This window comes from Idiotropiscis lumnitzeri, chromosome 1, assembly GCF_059441095.1.
Source record: "Idiotropiscis lumnitzeri isolate Australia: NSW breed Sydney's pygmy pipehorse chromosome 1, RoL_Ilum_1.0, whole genome shotgun sequence".
NCBI classification, from domain to species: Eukaryota; Metazoa; Chordata; class Actinopteri; order Syngnathiformes; family Syngnathidae; genus Idiotropiscis; species Idiotropiscis lumnitzeri.
Genome location: NC_142391.1, coordinates 32,211,919 through 32,232,434, shown reverse-complemented (window position 1 = coordinate 32,232,434; position 20,516 = coordinate 32,211,919). Strand labels below are relative to the sequence as shown.

Below are 20,516 nucleotides of genomic sequence, written 5' to 3'. Positions count from 1 at the left end.
CAAGGATACTTGGACATGGTCACAATGGCCATGAATCGATCCAACACCTTTAGGCTGAAAACCGACCACTCTACCACTGAGCCGTGCCACCCCCCAAAATATATGCATTGAGCTCCATCTGTGCTGTGAAGCCACTGTTGGGCAAGTAAAATGTAAACTTGTGTCACGTATCTCACTGTTTACTCTTAAATCATGATTTTAAACAAACCTGGCATCACTGTTGACACCGGACTAGTAACTGGAATAATATTACAAAAATATAGTGCCTAATGTGTTACACTACACGGTTACCCCAGATATTGAATATTTTATCGCATTACCACCAATATTGTGTTAAGCACATATGATTTTGGTTATTCTTATATTATATTATTATTAATGTATCAAAAAGTCTTCAAATCAGAATTGAGGTGGTTCCGTTTAAATGCAGACTTGAGTAATTGTCATGGTTGCCAATTTGAAGCAAATTACGCTAACTTCTTAACTGTTGCGCTAAATTAGAGTCCATGCTGGTTGCAGAGATGCTATTAGGTGTCTTTGCAACCCAGAAAAAGCTTCCAGGACTTATCGGTGGAGGTATTAAAAAGATTGAGGAGGGATGCTTCCCACATTTTCTCCCATTGTCACACTTTTCCCTCAGCTTCTCCCAGCCTTGTGTCATCCCCAAGTTCAGTCAAGTGAGTGGTTGAAAAAAAATAAATTGTCAAAGATTCCTGCAAGTCATCAAACAGGACAAGTGGGGACTAATCTGAAAGCGGTGGAGACGCGCACACAAAAAAAACAACAAAAAAAAACCTGGATGTACCCGAGTGCTTCAAAGCAGCTCTCATCTGGAGCTCCTTTTTACCGGCGCCATGTCAACAAGGAGAAGCGCCGGGTGGTTGGGTTTGAGGCAGATGAATTGGCTTTTGTGGAATAATGTTTGCAGCGGGGAGACACAACACCTCGACTAATTTGTCATCGCTGTCTCCAGTGTTTCTTTCACTCCAAACGAATGATTAACAGAGTGCAGACGTGTTTGTTTGCGGTTTGCTTGGCTTCTTGTGAGCTGAAGGCTACTGATTTTTTGTCGAAAATCAATCGCAGTCCTTTTTGTCACTTTTTGCCAATCATTAGAGTTCTCGCTACTGTGATAACAGCCTGCGCTCCAATTACTAGGAAGCTGCTCCTTACGAGCTGAGTCATGTGATCAGGGCAGTGCATGTAATCACAACGTCGCCTGTTATGTGATGTGTGGTCAGTATTTTCGGCATACACTTAAGCCACCATAGATACCGATACATTTTTCGTCAATTAACACAAGTGAACTCAAGTGTTTTAAGGTTGTTGTTGTTGTTTTTTTTATGTGTTTTTTTTTCATTTTTGATGTAGCTTTGTATTTAACTCATTCACAACCAGCCCAGTAAAAAAAAATGGATTTTGACGTATTTATCCGTCAGTGGTATTGAATGAGTTAAAAGGGTTACGGTGTTGACGTACGTCATGTCAACTTTTTCATTCTAAGTTTTTAGGATCTATTGATTTTGCGTTATTACATTATCCTGCCATACATTTTCTTCTTGGTCTTTTTTATTTTATTTAAATTATTACTATTATTATTCTTATTATTATTCTGATGATTAATCATTGTTCTTCTTGTTAATATTGCAGTGGTCTCAGCCTTTGCATAGTCAATTTTAAAGCTGATACCTTAATTATAAATGCATATTTTTTTACGTTTTGGGACAATGTGCATAAATGTTTTCAGTTGTGGTAATACATGGTGATTATTGTTGTATTGTAGTCCATGTTGTGAGCTACTCCCTCAATTAGAACTTCTTAATGGTCATCTCCCTTGTTGTGTCTTTGGCTTAACATTGGCCTCCCCCCCCCCTCTCTCTCTACAGTAAGTTGCGTAGTTTTTCCTCTATAAAGACTATATTTAGACCTAGTACAGTCGCATTTGAGAATAATATTTTCAGCGTAAAATTCTCCAAGTTAATTTCATTCTGAAAGTGCTGCTCTCAAAATGTACTTAATTTCCTTAAATATATATATATATATGTTAAAGTGTTGCTCAAAAACTGTATAGAAGGCCAAATAAAAAGAAAAATTATACAAAGAAAAACTTTTTTTTTATGCCTGTTAATGTCATGCATGATGGTGTTTCAAACTCGGACATTTCGGTGCAATTTTAGATTGTTTTGCGAAATGAGCCAAACTGTTGTAAAATGAAGTAAAGTAAAGGTTGCGTCATTGTGTAGCGGAATTGCTGTGACTCCCAACAGGGAGCCGTATCAGCTGAACATCTTCCAACTCTTCCAAGAAGGCCTAATGAAGCGCTCTCGTCATCTCTCAGCCAAGAATAACTGCAAAGAGAGATGCCATAACTTTTTGGGCGGCGTGGGGCCAGATTAAAAAAGTAGAAAAGATTACGGCGCGTTTGATGGTAGAGGGTTGGCAGGACGTTTTGATGTGTCCTTAGTGTAGGTGATATTGGAAAGAGAAAGCAGGAAGGCTGATCACATTTTGCCAATGCTCTTTTACGTTTTAGTTTTAGAATCTACATGCAAATGATTTGAGTGCACCTAAAGCTCCATAAAAATCGCAAATACTTGGCAGTAGATGTATCCAATGGACGTTATTTTCTTGCCAAGATTGCTCCAAATATTTCACAATAAATACACTGAAAGACTTTTTGGGGACTCTGACGAGGAAGACACTAAACCTGTATTAGGTTTTTAATAGTAGATGACAAATAAACATGAGAGACAATGAAGCGCTTTATTCATAGATAGCGCAGCTGTGCGCAAATGCAAAAACGAGCGCATCTTATATTTCATGCTGGCACAAGATTTGTTTTGCCTGTTTGCGAATTCATTGCACTGCTCTGCCTCATGGCGGGAATTCTGGCGTACTAAGGCCATTTCCTTTGACATGCGGCTGCCAACTGGAGTAAACATTACACCTGCTGGAAACACGTCAAACTATTGGCGCAGGGTCCGTAACGCAATTTTGGCACACCCGCAGACACATATTATTGAAGTGGAAAGAGGTTTCCAAGTGCCCATTTCAAAGCCTTGAGCTATGATCGCCCTAACAAGTTGTATAGCATCCGTCCATGGTGGTTCGCTTGCATTTCCTGATGAACGCACTTTGCACACTTCGATCTCCTGCAAGAACTCCAGAAAATCGGTTTCTGTTTCCACCATATCACGTTGTGTACGCCTCTTCTGCAATGATTTTAAAAGAAATGAACAAAGTCGGCTGTGCTCACGCACACAATAGCGCAAACTTCCTCGTTCTAAGTGGGCCATGTTGCTCGCACCTGCAAAAGTACCAACCCCTTTTGCACAGTTAGACCACACCTCCCGCTAGACTTGCGCTTGGAATGAATACATAGCCAATGGTGGTGGAAGCTTAAAATGCCGGATAGAATTCAAGGAAAGATGTTTGCTAAGAAGAGAGAGAACAGAGGCGACGGGTCAAGTATGCAAGCAGAGAGGATGTAATGTGAAGGGAGTGGTGGCAAAGCCCAAACAATATCAGAGACACAGTGTCAGAGATATACAAACACAGATATATGTGATCAGCATCAGGTGGATTACATATGCCAAGTTGCACAGCAAAAAGACTTGATATCTAAATCATTCAGATCGATTTCCTGCACAGTGATGAGTGATAAAATTAACTTAATAAAGTTAATAAATCTCCAGTTTGTGATGAGCAAATATTTTTTTCCCCGCAGTGCAGTGGGTCGAATGGAGACATAGTGCAGTGTGAGGCTTGAAGCAAAAGACCCCCGGTGGTAAGAATGGAGTGTCTTAGTTAGGGACACACCAGGGGGCCTTTGAAGCCACCGGACCAGCATCCGCAAAAAAATAAATAAATGGGAAAAAATCGTTTCCATGTTATGCTTCTTTTGGAATCCATAGACAGACTCACTTTGGAATTGGAGTGCAGACGTAAGATGATTAGCGCAGTCGGGAGTTGACACTAGAGAAGGACTTTCAAAGACTTCATGCATAGAGGCTTCCTGCCGGGAGACACGAAGATCACCTTCCTTGGGTTGTGTCCTTGTTAACTTTTGTGACGGGAAAGTGCTGCTGTTTTCGTTGGGAACCGAATTCAAATACATTAAATCAGTTTTACCCAATTTTAGTTGAGCAAAGTCACGTATTTTTTTTTATTTAGAAAAATGCCCTGGCACACCTCTGAACAAAAATGTCACACCAAAGTCATATTTCAATTTATTCACAAATGTATTTACAATGCGTTGGCCTGTTGAACACAAAGCTGTTGTTGGGTTGTGTGAATGATGACAAGAGGTTACCCCAGTTCATTACGTCTGGAGAGCATTTAAATGTTTTGTCTGGCACTGTACATGGCTGGCATAGATAGCTAACTGAATTCATTGCTCTGTATGCGTGTATGGACGATGACAATAAATTGAATCCCATTCCAGTACAAGTGTCGATTATCAGAAGCCCACTCTATTGATTCAAAAAAAGTCAATGCAGGTCTGCTTACCTTTTGGCTTTCAGAGGGTCCGTGCGTTTTTTGTAGAATAGGGTTTTAAACAATGTTGTAGGTAGGTCTGAATCTTCTTTCTTTATTATATTAATTAATCATCGTGTTATGTAACAGTGGGCCAGGAGGGCGTAAAAACTTTCTCATCACAGCCACATTTTTAGAAAAAGGCAAATAAAAAGAAGAAAAGATTCATGAAGTTGTTTAATTTCACACTTGATGGGTGGGCAGGCCCTGCAGAGACCCAATCTCCCAAAAAGTCAATTTAGCATTATATGAGGGTTCTTATTTTCCTTTTGCCTTTATTCTTCCTACAAGGTGAAATCCTTCATGGCATATTTCACCGTTTGCAATGTCACCGTGCTCCCCAAGCACTGCGAGCCATCATGATAGACGGTCGATACATCGCATGTCATATACAACAGCTATGATGACTGAGCGGCCGTGCTTGACATATTTATTGTCACTGAATCTACAAAAGGGAGCTAAATAAATATGGCCAATACATTCTTTGCAAAAGCATCTGACTTACATGTGAATGTTTGTTGATAGTATCGTGGCGTTTTGCAGTGATACAACAGAATCATTCATCATGATAGCAAATACATTCCATCATTTTCTAACGTGGTATCCTGAACTCTTTAGAATCACAAACAATATAGAACCTTTTATATATTTATTATTTTTCTTATTTACCAGAATACATCAAATCAGATTTGTCCAGGTTTACTGGCTACGACTATTTGCTTCCTGACACAACAAATACAAGTGAATTGACATTTATTATGACGTATTTATAAGCAGCAAATTAGATAATTTGTCAACGCAACACCCTTCTCCACTGTCACAACTTCAATAGATTAAACATACCACTTTTCTTTTTTTTAATTGCAATTTTACCATATAATTTGCCACAATTCAAAATAAAGTGACAAGGGATAGTACTAGCAAAAATATTGTTTTCTCCCAATTGTCTTTATTCAGAATTATTTAGTGCCTAATTGTATTTTAATGTGTTAAGCACTAACTATTCTGTTCCACTGAGAGAGTGATATTAGCTTGTTTACCTCGTTTAGGATACATACACACGAGACATGATGGTGTTCATTGACACTCAGGGTTGTGGCGCACTAAGCAGGATTTTGGATTTTAATTCATTAGATAACACCACAAAAATTAAAAATATGAATTGGAATGTAAAAATAGAAAATTGTTGCTCCCGTCTTTTAAATACTGCACGGGCAAAAATCACATTCAATCTAAAAAAAATATTTGGTCCAAATGTATTTAAATTTATATCATGTAAAAGTAAAAACACAGTTTTTCCCATTAATATGAATTAGAAAGAAGAAAAATAAAGTGAATAATTTTTAAACAATACAGCTGGTGTTTACTTTTTTCACCAAAGGATGCAGTTGTGGTTCTTACTTTGAATTCGGGACAACGCAGCCAGCGCATGCTTTTTAATATTGCATGGTGCTCTAAGAGTAGTTTAGCGCACTTTTAAATTTTTTCGACATGCAGATGCAGTCAGTCCCAGCTGTATTACATATTTCATAGAATTTGCTCATGTAGCCTGAAAATCAACATGAAAATTGTTCTTTAACGCAATACAATGGCTGTTCTCTGCTTTAATTCCACGGGTCCTGTGTGAGTGTTTCCAGTATGACAAATCACAATGCTAAAGTACCTTCTGCAGCTGGAACCAGTCCTAAAGGTCATGTTATAGAAGCTATTCAAGTCTGAGGAGCAGCAGTCACGGCTTTGCATACATTTCAATGTAATGGAGAGGGGGAAAAAAAGAAATCATGTCTGCAATTTCTGCATGCTTCCATTGGGAAAAGATTCATATTCCCACTGGCCTTTCATGTCATCATTTCTGATTAATACTACATGCTGGAACTTAATCATAAACATGATTCGCCTTCCTGTGTGGAGTTTGCATGTGGGTTTTATCCGGGTACGCCGGTTTCCTCCCACATTCCCAAAATTACAGTCCGAATTTCAGCGTGCCTTCACGGCTCCAGGACTCAAAAGCCTCATCCTCCCCACAGCCCGGCACGCATACCGTGATTGAAATTAAAGAAAAAATTTAAGAAAAATCCAGCATCAGGATCATATTGAATAATCGTAGATTTAGTAGATCCGCTTCTCCATCAGTTTTTGTTTTTTTTTCTATTTTGTTTAGTTTTGACATTTAGTCAATCAGGCCCTATATGTGCATTAAATAAGATCAGCATGAATTCATAAATGCATCAATCTCTATTTGTGTTTCATATGAGCCTGAACATCCCAAGCACTATAGAAAATGGACGTCTAGATAAAGTAGATGGATTACCGGCTCTCATCCTACTTTCTGTTCTACAGGAACATACATCAAAGCTATTTGCGAGCAGCAACCATTGCTGTTCATTGATGTGGCCGCAATATATATTCTCCATGTGAAAAGCGGCCTAGATGCATCTTCCAATACGTACGTCGTTTGTAATATCTGATGTCATATGGTGGGAACATAAAAGCATACAGATGGAATGTGTGAAGTGGCTGTAAAGCAACGCATATCGCGGCTCCCTCAAGCTCGTACTCAAAACGCAATGTCAGCAGCAAATGCATTGGCGGGGAGAGAGATACCGCGAAGAAGGACGATAACAAATTTGAAGTGAATCAATGTAAGAGAAGCAGTGGTACTCGGGTCTTAAAGGGGGAATTGAAAGAAGGGGAATGACGCAACAATGCAGCTGAGGGGAAATGATAAAGGAAACGCGGGATTATGTGGGTGGGTGAGACATGTATTATTGAGAAGCTGCTTTTTTTTGGTGTTCTGAGATAATTTATCAGTGAGCTGTTGGTACAAGTACAAATGAGCTCAATTTTTAAAGGACTTTTCCTGCAAAGCTTCCACCTGGCAACACTTGATGAGGTTCTGTGGTTAGGGTCTTTGTCAACTCCTTTTAATGATAATAATGATGTCCTTGAAGTGCTTGATCACGGACGCACTAAACACAAAATAAAACAAAATACACAGGCTTGCCGTTATTAAACCGGGTTTACGTGGAGCCTTGGATTCCAATTAGAATGAACAGGAGTGACCAAATACTCTATATAAACACACCACTTGGAGTGAAGAGGCAGAATCTGAATTGAAATGCATTCCTAATCCCAGGTGTGCGATGTTCCTTTTGCAAGTCCAAACAAACGTTATTTCAATTGGAATAGACCGGTCTGCGCAAGGGCTGTCTTGACCTAAATGCGTAGTGGTGTCATCGTTTATGCATGTGAAAATGGCAGCGTCTCACCAGAGCTCGTCTGCCACGGGAGAATTTGTTTTAAAGTGCTTGGAACTTGTTTTTATTGAGCTGTTGCTTTAATAAAAGTATTAAAACAACCAGGACTGCTGTGCTGACGCATGAACTCCATCTTGATGAATCACGTTGTAGCTGGTCTGAATAATGTCGTAGCGCATTACAACAAAGTCTAACCGGGTATTAATCTAAAGTCTGTTCTAGATCATCTCAAATGTGATAAATGGCAGTTTCAGGGCAAATCGTATCTAGACAAACTATTCACATTCAATTAGTTGATTTTTTTTCCCCCCATTTGCTCGGATGAAAAGGTTCTCTTTAAAATAAAAAACAACCTCTGTTTGTCTGAACAAATGAAAACAATCAACTAATTAACATAAAGACAAGATGAATTCCGTGACTCAATTCACTTTGAAATGTACAGTTTGTGCATGTTTTAGAGTCTTCCATAGAACTAACATTCATTTTTTTTTGGAATCTGGGAGTAAGCCAGAGGGCAAAATTAGTTTTTCACACATGGTGACACAAACCCAGATTTGAACTCCCAACCTCCACATTGTCAGGTGGACTTGTTTTCCCACTAAACGATATCACGTCTGCCTGTTCATGAGTAGAAATTCAACTAAGCTGGTTTTATCTTTTCTATTGCATTTAAAAAAAAATCGGTATGCATCTTGGTATTTCAATTCTTAATGTTTGTGTGTTTCTAGGTGGAGAGGTCCCCTACACCACCCTGGCCACGAGGATGATGATGGGCGTTTGGTGGATGTTTGCTCTCATTGTCATCTCCTCTTACACGGCCAATTTAGCGGCGTTCCTCACCATCACGCGCATTGAGAACTCCATACAGTAAGTGTCTAAAAAGCTAGTGTGTGTCTGTCCGCCGTTCCCTTTGCCGCACTCGAGCTCACCTCCCCCCTCGCCCGTACAGAGGTTTGTAATTTCCTGTTAGTTTCAAGTTTCGAGCTTTCATTGTGTGCATGAGTCTTTGTGTGTAGTTGCGAGTGTGCTTGTTTGAGAGTTGAAAATGAGTTCGATTATAAAAAAAAAAAAAACAAGGAGGGGCCAACAGTCCACTGAGGAGAAGAGTGAAAAGCATGTTCTTGTCTGGCATGTTACAGACTCACTCAAAGACACGCATGTATTTTCTTGTCAATTGGGCAATTTCGAACATGAATATAAATTTCTGTGGCAAGTATGTATAAATGAGTGGTTTGGTCCTTACGTAAAGCTTGATTGATTTAAAAGGGAAAAAAAGTCGAATTTTGAGAAAATCTATTGTAAAAATCTCAAAGCCAAAATCTAATTTCCATACTGTAGTATGAAAACAAACAAATTAGTGGTTTTGTAACTATTTAATATATTATATTAACATACCTTTAATCTTCTTGTCTTCTCCGACAATCTGACGTACGCCTGTTACGTAAATGATTCCCTGTCCAATTTAGCTATACGTAGAGCATTTTTTAAAAAAAATTCTTTCCAGAACCTTTTTAATACGTCTGCTTTTTTTTTACTGTTCAAAGTTGGTTCCAACCGGTCTTTTGTGAAAACTTGATCACCCAAGCACTTAAATAATTCACTTTCAGTTTTAGGTTAGCTAAGCAATTAGCATGTCTTCTCTCTCTTTTTTTTTTTTTGCTAATTATGTCTCCTCAATGCTACTTGTCCGAAGTGTATCTTATTCAACAAGGTTGCAACTGAAGCTCGTTGCTAGCTAGCAGCCAAAGTAGCACCGAGCTTGCCTTGAGCTCTCGACTATCTAGATGTCCAATCCAGCAAAGCTTTTTGGGATCATTCAATTTCTGAAAAAAAACTAAAAAAAAAAAATCTGTGATTCTCAGTTTTGGTGTTCATTATGTTTTGATGTGGTGCAAGATGCAAATTTTGTCTTGCAAAGTGTGACGCAAACCTGCTTCTTCCAAGCCTTGCACATTGCCAAAATGGCTCCACAAAGTCACGTTTTCACACAGTAAAGGTGTCACATCATGAGCTATGACACACAATGCTATAAAAACAAGAACACACATACACACTGTCTCTCTCTCTCTCTCTCTCTCACTATCTGTGCCTATCCTGATGAGAGTGTGTTTTGCCGGAACTCGTTTCCTGGTGGCACTCGGAAGCATTCATCTCTCATTGGACTAATCAGCATTCGGAAACATCCACTCTGCCCGCCAGTGCCGTTCTACCTTGGCACGTCGTCGGAATAAACAACATTCATTATTGCACTCTTGATTTGTGTCCGTCCGTCTATCCGAATATTTGCCTATTATACTTTCATTTAATGTTCCCTAAATTCACCTTTCTGTTCCATTTTGTCTTCTCTGCCTGAAAATGTACCGTCATTAACAAGTGCCTTTTAGCTGGTTTCCGCCGGGCGAATTAAGGATTTCCATAAATTTTCATGCATTATCTATAATGTGTTTACTCTTCCGGGGTCATTAGAGGCGTAATTACTATCTCACATGGCCCCGCAGCCAGCAAAGATGGGTGTCGGAATAAAGAAGAATTAAGTCAAGTCGGAAGAAGTAAACTTGGTTATAAAAATAACCTTTAGCTATAAACCACATGCTGCTTCACCTCGTCACTATGTTACTGTGATGGACGACAAACAAAGTACACGTCAGTGTTGTCACAGCTCTGCATTTTAACTTGGTTTGGTGTAAGGTAGCCTTGTATGATTTGACCAGACCATTCAAGGTATTTAGGTAGGTTAGTTAGGTAGATGGGTAAGCAAGTAGGTGAACAGGTAGGCAGGGGAAGAAAGTGGAATAGAGGTAGGTTGGCAGGCAATCAACAGTCTAGATTTCTAGCTGCACACTTAGATGCTAATTTGTACAATTGGTCTCATCTCAAATAAACGTTGCTGGTGACTTCGAGGATAAATGAAAGATGCGGTCATGTTCTTCTCCATGTCTCCAGGAAAATGGAGCTGGACCAAGAAGAACTATTAATGTATTTTTTTTCATCGTGGAAATGAAATAAGAAGTGAACATTCAGGAGATCTCTCTGGTCAATTTCACGCTTGGATGTTTTCCCTCAATTTCCTTTAGGAAATCAGCAAGGGGCATCAGCTGAAAGAGAGAGAGACAGAGACAGAGAGGCCAATGTTAAGACAAAGAAACAACAAGGGAGATGACCATTAAGAAGTTGTAATTGAGGGAGAAGGTCACAAAGTACGTATAGAACCAGGCTCGGATTGTAATGTCTTTGTCTTTAGACTTGGTGAAGCAGCAAGTGGTTCATGGCTTGGTTATTGTCATCTACAGCAGCTGCAGCATTCATCAGAACACAGACACACTGTATACTGCATTCCACGTGTCAGTACTGTACAATCTCTCTTCTTTCTTGGAAGGTGAGAAATAGTTTAGTGGCGATAAGACAGAACCAGTAAAAGTAAAACGCATGCCTCAAAAATTGGACAACTTGGAAGTTGGTTAATGTGTTTTTAGGCTTGCATGACAGTTAATAATGTTACATGGTGACTTAAAGTTGTCTGGACAGTTGATAAAAGGATACGGGAACAAATTAATACACTTTACAAGTTGCTTTGAAAGACCAACTTGAAAATCAACAAGCATTTCAAAACAGATTGTGTTTGAGTTTGGAGGTTTAACTGCCTAGTATAATTGTATTATTTATGCTGTAGTCACGCTTAACGTATATGGATTTCATACTAAGAATGAGCAGAGGGGAGACACTCAGGTATAATGTGCGTGTATTCCGAAATGATTTATGTTTGGGCCAACTATTAAGGCCAGCGGTTAACCCCACGTGATAATAGAGCCATGTTAACAGCAATGCACGTTAAAACGTTCAAAGCCATTTGTTAAGGCAGGTCAGCGAGACGGTTGAAAAGGGTCACGGGGGAAACCACAAAAGTCGGGACCTTCCGTAAACACTGCAGCGTCTTTGTAAGCGAGCGTCCTTGTAATTGCACACACAACGCTGTCATTAATCTTGCCCAATGCTAAATATGCCCAGAGTGTGAAGTGCAATTCAATTAAATGCACAATAAAAACAAAAGTCTAAATATATAATAACAGATCAACAAAAATGTAAAAAATTCTAAAACTTTCTTTGATGTATTTGCACAGTGGCAATTTGACTTACAAGTGCCCAAACTTCAGGATTTTCCAAGTAAATTTTTGTTTTGTGCTGCAAGCAAAAATTTTACATACGAGGCACTTTATCGCTAGCAGACGTCCAAAGATAAAGAACCAACAAATCATTCTTTTATTTTGTGATTGCTTTTTGTGCTGGTAAAGTGCTGAGCAAAAGGGAATGACATTTATGTATTCTACCACCCCCTGGTGGCCAAGGTGCTCACAAAATATTGTCAGTCTGAAGTACAATATGTGTCATTAAGAGATGAGGGCTGGTGGCGTGGGAGTCTTTAGATGTGAGCTGTGGCTGGCAACAGCTCCTGCATGAGTATGCTCATTTTTGTTAATAGGTTTAAATGTTCTCGCGGTGTTAAATGAATGGCTATAAAGTGCCTCTGCAACTGTGGCTCTACTTTTCCCACATGTGAGGGTTTCACAAATATATCATGAATACCCATGAAAACTATCCAAGATATTGTGGAGGTGTCAATGACAAACTGCAATATAGTGATTCCAAAAATTATTAGAATTCCAAAAACCTACTGAAGAGTCTTTTGTCATCAGCTGAACCATGCATTACCTCTTCCTCTCCCAGGTCCCTCCAGGACTTGTCCAAGCAGACGGAACTTCCATACGGCACGGTGCTAGACTCTGCGGTGTACGACCAGGTGCGCTCTAAGGCTATGAACCCCTTCGAGAGAGACCCCATGTACTCGCAGATGTGGCGGATGATCAACCGCACGGGAGGAGCCGACAACAACGTCGAAGAGTCCAAGGAGGGCATCCGAAAGGTGAGCGCAGAGTTTTCAAGTTGAGATGCTGGGAATGGTGCGAGAGGTGGAGCAGGTGTGGCCTGTTGGTGACATCAGATGCATTATTTGGTTGTCAAATTGAGGCTTTTGAAGAATACACCCCAAATATCGGGCTAATTGTTTGAGTTTTCAAAGATGTTGTTTTCAAGAAATACAAAACTTGTCGGCCACACTATGAGCGCTTTTCTTCTCTAAATGTTGCTGGTGTGGCCTTTGTAATAATGATTGCAGGTTTCTCATTCGGTGCAATTTTTCGTTTTGGGTTGTCCGAAATGGAAACATTGTGGAGTTCCGAGAAAGTTTGTTTTTTAACGTGGGCGTGTGAGTGTGAGTCTTTTTCTTTTTTATTTTATGTGTTTGTCTGTTTCTCAAATTGATGTCATTGAGCCTTTTCCAGAAATGGCTTTCTTCAGGCTTCCTATTAGCCAAAGTGTTTAGATAAATGAGCTTTATTAACTGGCCTTTTTGGCTCACTGAAATTTGAATAATTAGATTGTTTTGTTTTTCCCAAATTATTTTTTTTGCTGTTTATCTGAGCCCTTCTACAAGATTATTTTTTGTTTTTGTTTTGCTGTATATTTAAATGGTCAACAGTAAATGTAAAGATTTTTCAAGGAGCTGCTTTTCGGTGGTTTCAGGCATTATCACTGACTGACTGTTATCATTCGTGTAGTCGTTATCATACCAGTCAGTCATGTTAGTCGTACACTGTTTGGGGTCTAAAAGTAATGCTTTACTGTAATATATTAGTAGTAATATATATATTACATTTCGGGAGTAACAAGTTACTCATAATATTTTTTGGAATATTATTACAGTTACTGAGTCCCAGAGCACGTTACAATTTTGTGACATTATTCACCAAAAATATAGTAGAAAGCGGTCCATTAATTGATTTATAATATAAATTAACAGAATCAATCTCCTCAACTACAATCTTCCTCTGCACTGTAATTCTGGCGGATCTCTTACATCACTGCCACCTCCTGGTTGATTTTTATATGATTTACAATGCAGACAAGGCTGATTCTCTGTCACAGGCTGTGCCAGAGCCGACTGTACACGACGAGGCAAACAAAAGCCAAAGACGTGTATATATACGTCTTCGGGAGGCGGGGCCCAAGTTTTTTAAAACGTATACATACGAGTTAATCAAAGCAGTGATCGCCCACTATTGAGTTAAAATGACACTCAAAACCCAATAATAAAAGATCCTCATTACAAGTTAACTTTACCAGCTATGGTTGCAAATTTTGCATTTCCTTTTAAAATGTCAACATTATTATTAAATCAATGAATTCTTGATTTAAAAAAAGGAACTTAAAAGTATAAAGTAACTTTAACTGCACTAAACCATCCCGTTTTATTGTGTGCCCTTTCCTGAACGACTTTTTTTTTCCTGCTGTCAAATGAGCAAAAATGGCCTAATTTAGTTTGTTTGCACTACCTGTTCCTTTGGCATGTTACTGACAGTCTGCACATGCATTTTAATGTGGATGCTTGACAATGTCTAGAGTCTCGACATTTGTATGCATAGTTTAGTAACTTAACAATTTCCATGCAATTTTTAGACATAATTTAATCAATGGAATTAATGTCATGTTTCTCTCGGAGGAGCTGACATAATTTAACTGTAACCTTCTAAATACTTGCATCTGCAGATGTCCATTTGAATGGAGGTAAAACATTTTTACCTTGGATTTTTTTTATCAGAGGTGAGCAAATGTCTTCGTCTGAGCAGCTTTGAAGATACCCCCCCAAAGAGTTACATAAGCTAATTAAAACACCACATGTAAATTTGAAACCGTGGAGCTTCTTTTCTTGTCGCTGACCGTTACCTTGAATAGCACATCATCGGCTTGAGGCTATTTGGCCGTGATGTCATTAACACTTCTTTATGGACATCTATCCGTGTGATATATTTAGACGTGTGGCGAGTCCCTGCCTGTTTGTTATATCTAAGTCCTTTGAGACCTTCATTTCCTTCTCTCTTTTTTCCTTTCAGGCATTTTATGCCCCACTCTCTTCCTCAATAAACCTTCCTCCATCACTGTTGTCTCCCGAGCTCGATGGATTTTCTCCCCTTTCACTTTCCGTCCCCCGCAGCAAAATATTATTAAATGTCAGAATGGGTCAGCGTCTCAGCTGTCTCGAGGTGTCTCATACACACACACACACACACACACAGAAGCATCCCCATTCATGCACAAATACATAATTGAATGTGCAAGCTGACATCTGAAGGCTTTGTATGGTATTCATACATAACTGAGACTATGAGGTGCTGTCAGGGACATAATTCAAGATTACATCTCGCACATACACTACTGAAATACACCTTTCTCTAGTGTGTGTGTAAGAATGCGGATTTCAGTATAGTATCCAGAGCATTTCAGTATAAGCGCCTTTCAGTATGTGTGTTTCACTTGTGTGAGAATGTGTTTCAGTGAATGCGTATGAGAGTGTTTCACTAGGTGTCTGCATTTCCGTAGTGTATGAGCTAACAATTCCATAGGCGTGTGAGAATATTTCAGTGGCGACGAGTGAAGAAATTTGGAGTGTGTGTGTGAGACCCATTTCAGCTGTATATTTCTGAAGTGTAGGAGTTGTGTGAGCGCATGTGTGTGCGTGGGTGCGTGGTTGGCGTCGTACGTATGTGTGATTGAAGGAATTTCATGTTCAATAAAACAACTTGTAATTCACCTCTGACTTTTCATCTCATGCACAGGTTGACATGTATGATATGAACAACTGAACACTGTAACAATTGCATATGTATAGAATACATATGGCAACCCTTTGTGAAGTTTTTTTGTCACATTGTGACAAGTTTGTTGCTGTGCACTCTTTGTATTTACCATGAAGAGCATTTCTAAGGATGCAAATGCAGTCACATCACCTTGGTGCATACACATTCAAGGCCCCAAGCATGCTCAGTCTTCCAATATGCTTTTTACACTCATGGGTCAGGTGCACTCACACTCAAGGTGCTGCACGCACACACCTGCGATATCAATAACACACCCCCATTGACTTTTTGGATGTAAGTGGGAATATCTGACAGGCACTTTGAGAGTCTCTGATGACTCCAGAGTGATTTTTGGAGTTGAGTGGATTGTCAGTTCAAGTGATTTTCTGTCTGTGTGACCTTCTGCTGCACTGGGTGAATGTGCCACACTGAGCGTGTACCTATGAGTGTTTGTGTGTGAATGTGTATTGTCATTACTTCCACACATTTGGAACATGTATTGCAAGATCCTCTGAAGGCTTGGTGTGAGTTCCGAAAGTGCTGATGGCGACCGTTTTGCCAAATTGAACCCAAGAGAATGGAAGATTTTCTTTTTTGTTTGCCAAACTTCTTCTCGAGCGTATGCAATAAACGATGACCAATGAGAGAGTTCAAATTGCCATACCCGATTGGATAACTGTGAGTAAAAGCCCTCATACATAAATGCAGATTCAGTCGAAAAAGCAATTTCTACAACAAACCCTCATTTCTTTGGATTTGAATTTTCAGATGCATTATATCAGCCTCTGAGTTGTTCATGGCTCATGTTGAGGCAGAGGTGGCATCATTCTGAAGCTGTGCTCCTTCCTGGCGCAAACAAAACAAAAATCTTTGAAGTATATATTCTTGAATATTTTGCTGTTTTAATCATACACTAAATGTCTAATGTACAAATTATAAAACCAAATGGAGGAGGAGCCCTCTTTGACACAATGTAAAATGCCACATGAAGCAGTCGGCACGGCGTAATACCGCTCCCAGTATGAACATAGATAGTTGCGTCATTGTGGTACCCACTGAATATCACAGAAGCAGACGCGCTCAATGCAAATGCCACTGTGCTGGCGTCTATCCTAAATTTCAGGGGTTTGGGGTGGGGGGCCGGGGGGGGGGTGTAGTCGTCATTGCACGATGGTCACAGAAGGACAGCTAGTCCAGAGGATGGCAACTTCGACATCTGTGCATTTGCCCCCCGATGTCCTCTCCCTAGTTCTATTTTTTTCTTTTGATGGTTGCCACCACAAACGCACCCAAGTAGTCCATTAAGTTAATAGGAAAATGAATTTATGTATAAGTAAAAACATGAAAATGAAGTCCTATCCAATATGTTCTGTCTCAGTGCTGTCTCCCTCCTTTTAAATCTGCTCTCACCTTCTTGTATCGTCCTCTCCTTCACTTGGACCATATTCACGTAAGCTCCCTGGGAGCTCATTTCTTCCTTTCATTCCCTAAATCATCCACCGTACGTCCTCGTCTCGGCACCACCACGCCCCATTTTACAAAGTTTTCCAGCTCATCTATCAGCGGCCTGGATACCCGTTTGTCATTCGTCATTCCATAATTTTTTCAAGCCAAACCAACCTGTAATCGTCAATTGGTTAATCTGTCAATCAGGTAATTTATCAGGTATTTTTATTTTTATCACAGCCCGTCAGAGGTCCGTTGATGTGTCAGTTTCTCAAAAACTTATTTGCCAGTCTGTTGAACTGGTGGCTACCTGTGGCTACCTGATTCAAAGTTTAAAATGGCTTACCTGAAAGAGATCATCCAGCCGGGATGGTACATTTTTCAACAAGCTCAATGTATTAATTTTTTTTTTTTTTTTATTGATCAGGAAAATTATATTAGCTTGTCATTGTATTTGATACATTTTTTACTGCATTCCGGTCGCCAACGTCCGCAAAACGATCTGTCAGTCTAACGGAATGCCCACCTCTACAAATACCGTACTTCATGACTGTACTTAAGTCGATTTTTCTGAGTGAGTTCCCAATTTCGCAGATAGGGCAAATTCTCATTTGATTGCTGCCCACTGAAAAGATTTTGTGATATGGATGCCGCAAGATGGCAGCAAATCACTTTCGACAACGCTCTGGCTTGACTAAATGAAGCTCCTTGCCGCAATTCAATTTAAGTGCTTTACACTAAAATGAGATTAGGTGGCACCAAAGCAATATTTTCATCGATTTTTATTTTACTTTTATCTTTAATGTCCACAATATTATACTAACAGTAACTACAAGAAGACCATACACTCTCATTCGAACAATTTAATTATTTAATGGACTCCAGAAAGTTTGATGCATTGGCTGTGGATTTGACAATAGGAGAAGAAAGTCTAATCAAATCGAATATACCTTTGTGTGACTCGATTGTCACGTGTGGAGTGGGGTTTGGACCCAAAAGCAGACAGGAGACGGAGGTGGCGACGTAAAAGTCTTTATATACAAAATTCCAAGTACTAACAAGCAGGCCTGGATTCAGAACACATGGAAAATGGCTGACATCCTCACACGAAGAAAGCTTGACGTACTGACGATGTGTCTCTGAATAACTTGCTCTTAAATACTCAAGGAATCAAGCCAACATGACATCATAAAAGACCAGAGCATAAAAGACCATAGCAACTGTGTAGCAACGGCCACATTAAGGCATATCACAACAGTACCCCCCCCTCAACGGGCACCACCTGGTGCCTTTCCTGGCTTGTGAGGGAACTCACGGTAGAAGTCCCGTAGCAGAGAGGGTGTCAGGATGAGGGATCTCGAAATCCAGGAACGCTCCTCAGGGCCGTAACCCTCCCAGTCAACTAAATATTGAAAACCCCGACCACGCCGACGTACATCCAAAATCTTCTTCACAATGTAAGCGGGGTGACCATCAACGTCCAGTGGCGGAGGGGGGAGCTCGGGAGGAGGACTGAGGGGCTGGAGGAGACTTGGCTTCAGGAGGGAGACATGAAAAGTTGGGTGGACCTGGAGGGAGGCCGGGAGCTTCAAACGGACAGCAGAAGGGTTAATGACCTTCTCAATTTCAAACGGTCCAATGAATCTGGGGGCTAGTTTGCGGGAATCAGTCTGGAGGGGAAGGTCACGGGAGGATAGCCAAACCATTTGCCCTGGACGATAGTCAGGGGCCGGGGATCGATGTCTATCGGCCAGTTGTTGGTTGCGCTGGGCTGTGCGGGACAGGGCGGCTCTGGCATGTCTCCATACGGCGTGGCAACGCCGCAGATGAGCGCGGACAGAGGGAACGGCGACCGCTTGTTACTGGGAAGGAAATAGTGGAGGTTGAAATCCATATGCGACCATGAACGGAGACATGCCCGTGGATGAGGAGGTGAGGGAATTGTGGGAATACTCGATCCATGGTAGGTGTAGGCTCCAGGAGGCAGGATGGCGGGCCGAAACACACCTGAGGGCTGACTCCAGATCCTGATTGACTCTCTCTGACTGTCCATTGGTCTGGGGATGATAACCTGAAGACAGGCTAGAGGACGCTCCCAGAGCTTTACAGAAAGCTTGCCATACCTGGGATGTGAACTGGGGACCCCGGTCAGAAACAATGTCAATGGGGATGCCATGAAGCTTGAAGACGTGGTTCACTAGGATGTTTGCCGTCTCAAATGCGGATGGAAGTTTGGGTAATGGAATGAAGTGAACCATCTTGGAGAAACGGTCAACTACAGTCAGTATGACCGTGTTTCCCTCGGAGGGCGGCAGGCCAGAGACGAAATCGACCGACAGGTGGGACCAGGGGCGGCTGGGGATGGGCAGGGGTTGCAGAAGACCCATAGGGCGATGGTGAGAAGGCTTCCCCCGAGAGCAGGTGTGGCAAGCAGCGACGAACTCCCTCACATCTTGAGCCATTCGGGGCCACCAGAAGCGTTGCCGCAGGAATTGGAGGGTTCGATTCACACCAGGATGACAAGCCAACTTGGAAGAATGTCCCCATTGCAGGACTTGAGAGCGGACAGAATCTGGGACGAAGAGTCGATCCGTAGGGCCCGAGCCAGGATCTGGTTGCTGTTGTTGGGCCTGCAAGACGGCTTGCTCAATGTCCCACACAGCCGCCCTGATGAAACATGAAGAGGGGATGATGGTCTCCGGATCCTGCCTCTCAGAAGGTTGATCATGCTTGCGGGAGAGAGCATCAGGCTTAACATTACGGGAGCCTGGACGATAGGAGAGGGAAAAATTAAAGCGCCCTAGGAATAGGGCCCACCGGCCATGTCGGGGATTCAGGCGCTTGGCAGATTGCAGATACGTGAGGTTCTTGTGATCTGTTAGTACCAGGAAGGGGTGCTCAGCTCCCTCCAGCCAATGTCTCCACTCCTGAAGTGCGGCCACCACAGCCAACAATTCACGGTTACCAACATCATAGTTTCTCTCTGCGGGTGACAACTTGCGTGAAAAGAATGCACATGGATGAACCTTTTTATCTTTGGAACTTCTCTGGGAGAGCACGGCTCCGACCCCGGAGTTGGACGCATCCACCTCGACGATGAACCCTAGAGCAGGATCAGGATGAATGAGGACCGGGGCAGAGGTGAACAGTCGTTTGAGGCTCTTGAAGGCAGCATCAGCTTTGGGGTTCCATGCGAATGCAGAGGCTGTGGAGGTGAGTTGGGTGAGGGGTGCAGCGACCTTGCTGTAGTCACGGATGAACCTTCTGTAGAAGTTTGCAAACCCCAGGAACTGCTGGAGTTGTTTGCGTGAAGAAGGGACTTGCCAATTAGCCACTGCCTCAATTTTAGCGGGATCTGGCCTAAGCTGACCCTGGGCGAGAATATAGCCAAGGAAGCTAACAAAAGGGACTCCAAACTCACATTTCTCTGCTTTGACAAAGAGTTTGTTTTCTAGGAGGCGCTGCAGAACTAATCTTAACGTGTTGGACATGTTCTTCTGGGGTTCGAGAGAAAATCAAAATGTCATCGAGATAAACATACACAAACTGATTAAGCATATCTCGGAGAACGTCATTGATCAGTGCCTGA

The 20,516-nt window shown here is 41.3% G+C and overlaps 1 protein-coding gene across 6 annotated transcripts in view; it reads left to right on the top strand.

Annotated features, from left to right (window-relative positions):
• grid2 (glutamate receptor, ionotropic, delta 2) overlaps nt 1-20,516 on the top strand; it is a 444,752-nt gene that overhangs the window by 360,460 nt on the left and 63,776 nt on the right. For all 6 annotated transcript variants that reach the window (XR_015843122.1, XR_015843125.1, XR_015843126.1 and 3 more), the window contains exons 12-13: nt 8,522-8,660; nt 12,516-12,711. Coding sequence is in view for 2 of the 6 variants with exons in the window: in XM_088295450.1 (XP_088151576.1) it covers nt 8,522-8,660; nt 12,516-12,711 (335 nt within the window). In the remaining 4 variants the exon portion in view is untranslated. The remainder of the gene's footprint in view (nt 1-8,521; nt 8,661-12,515; nt 12,712-20,516) is intronic.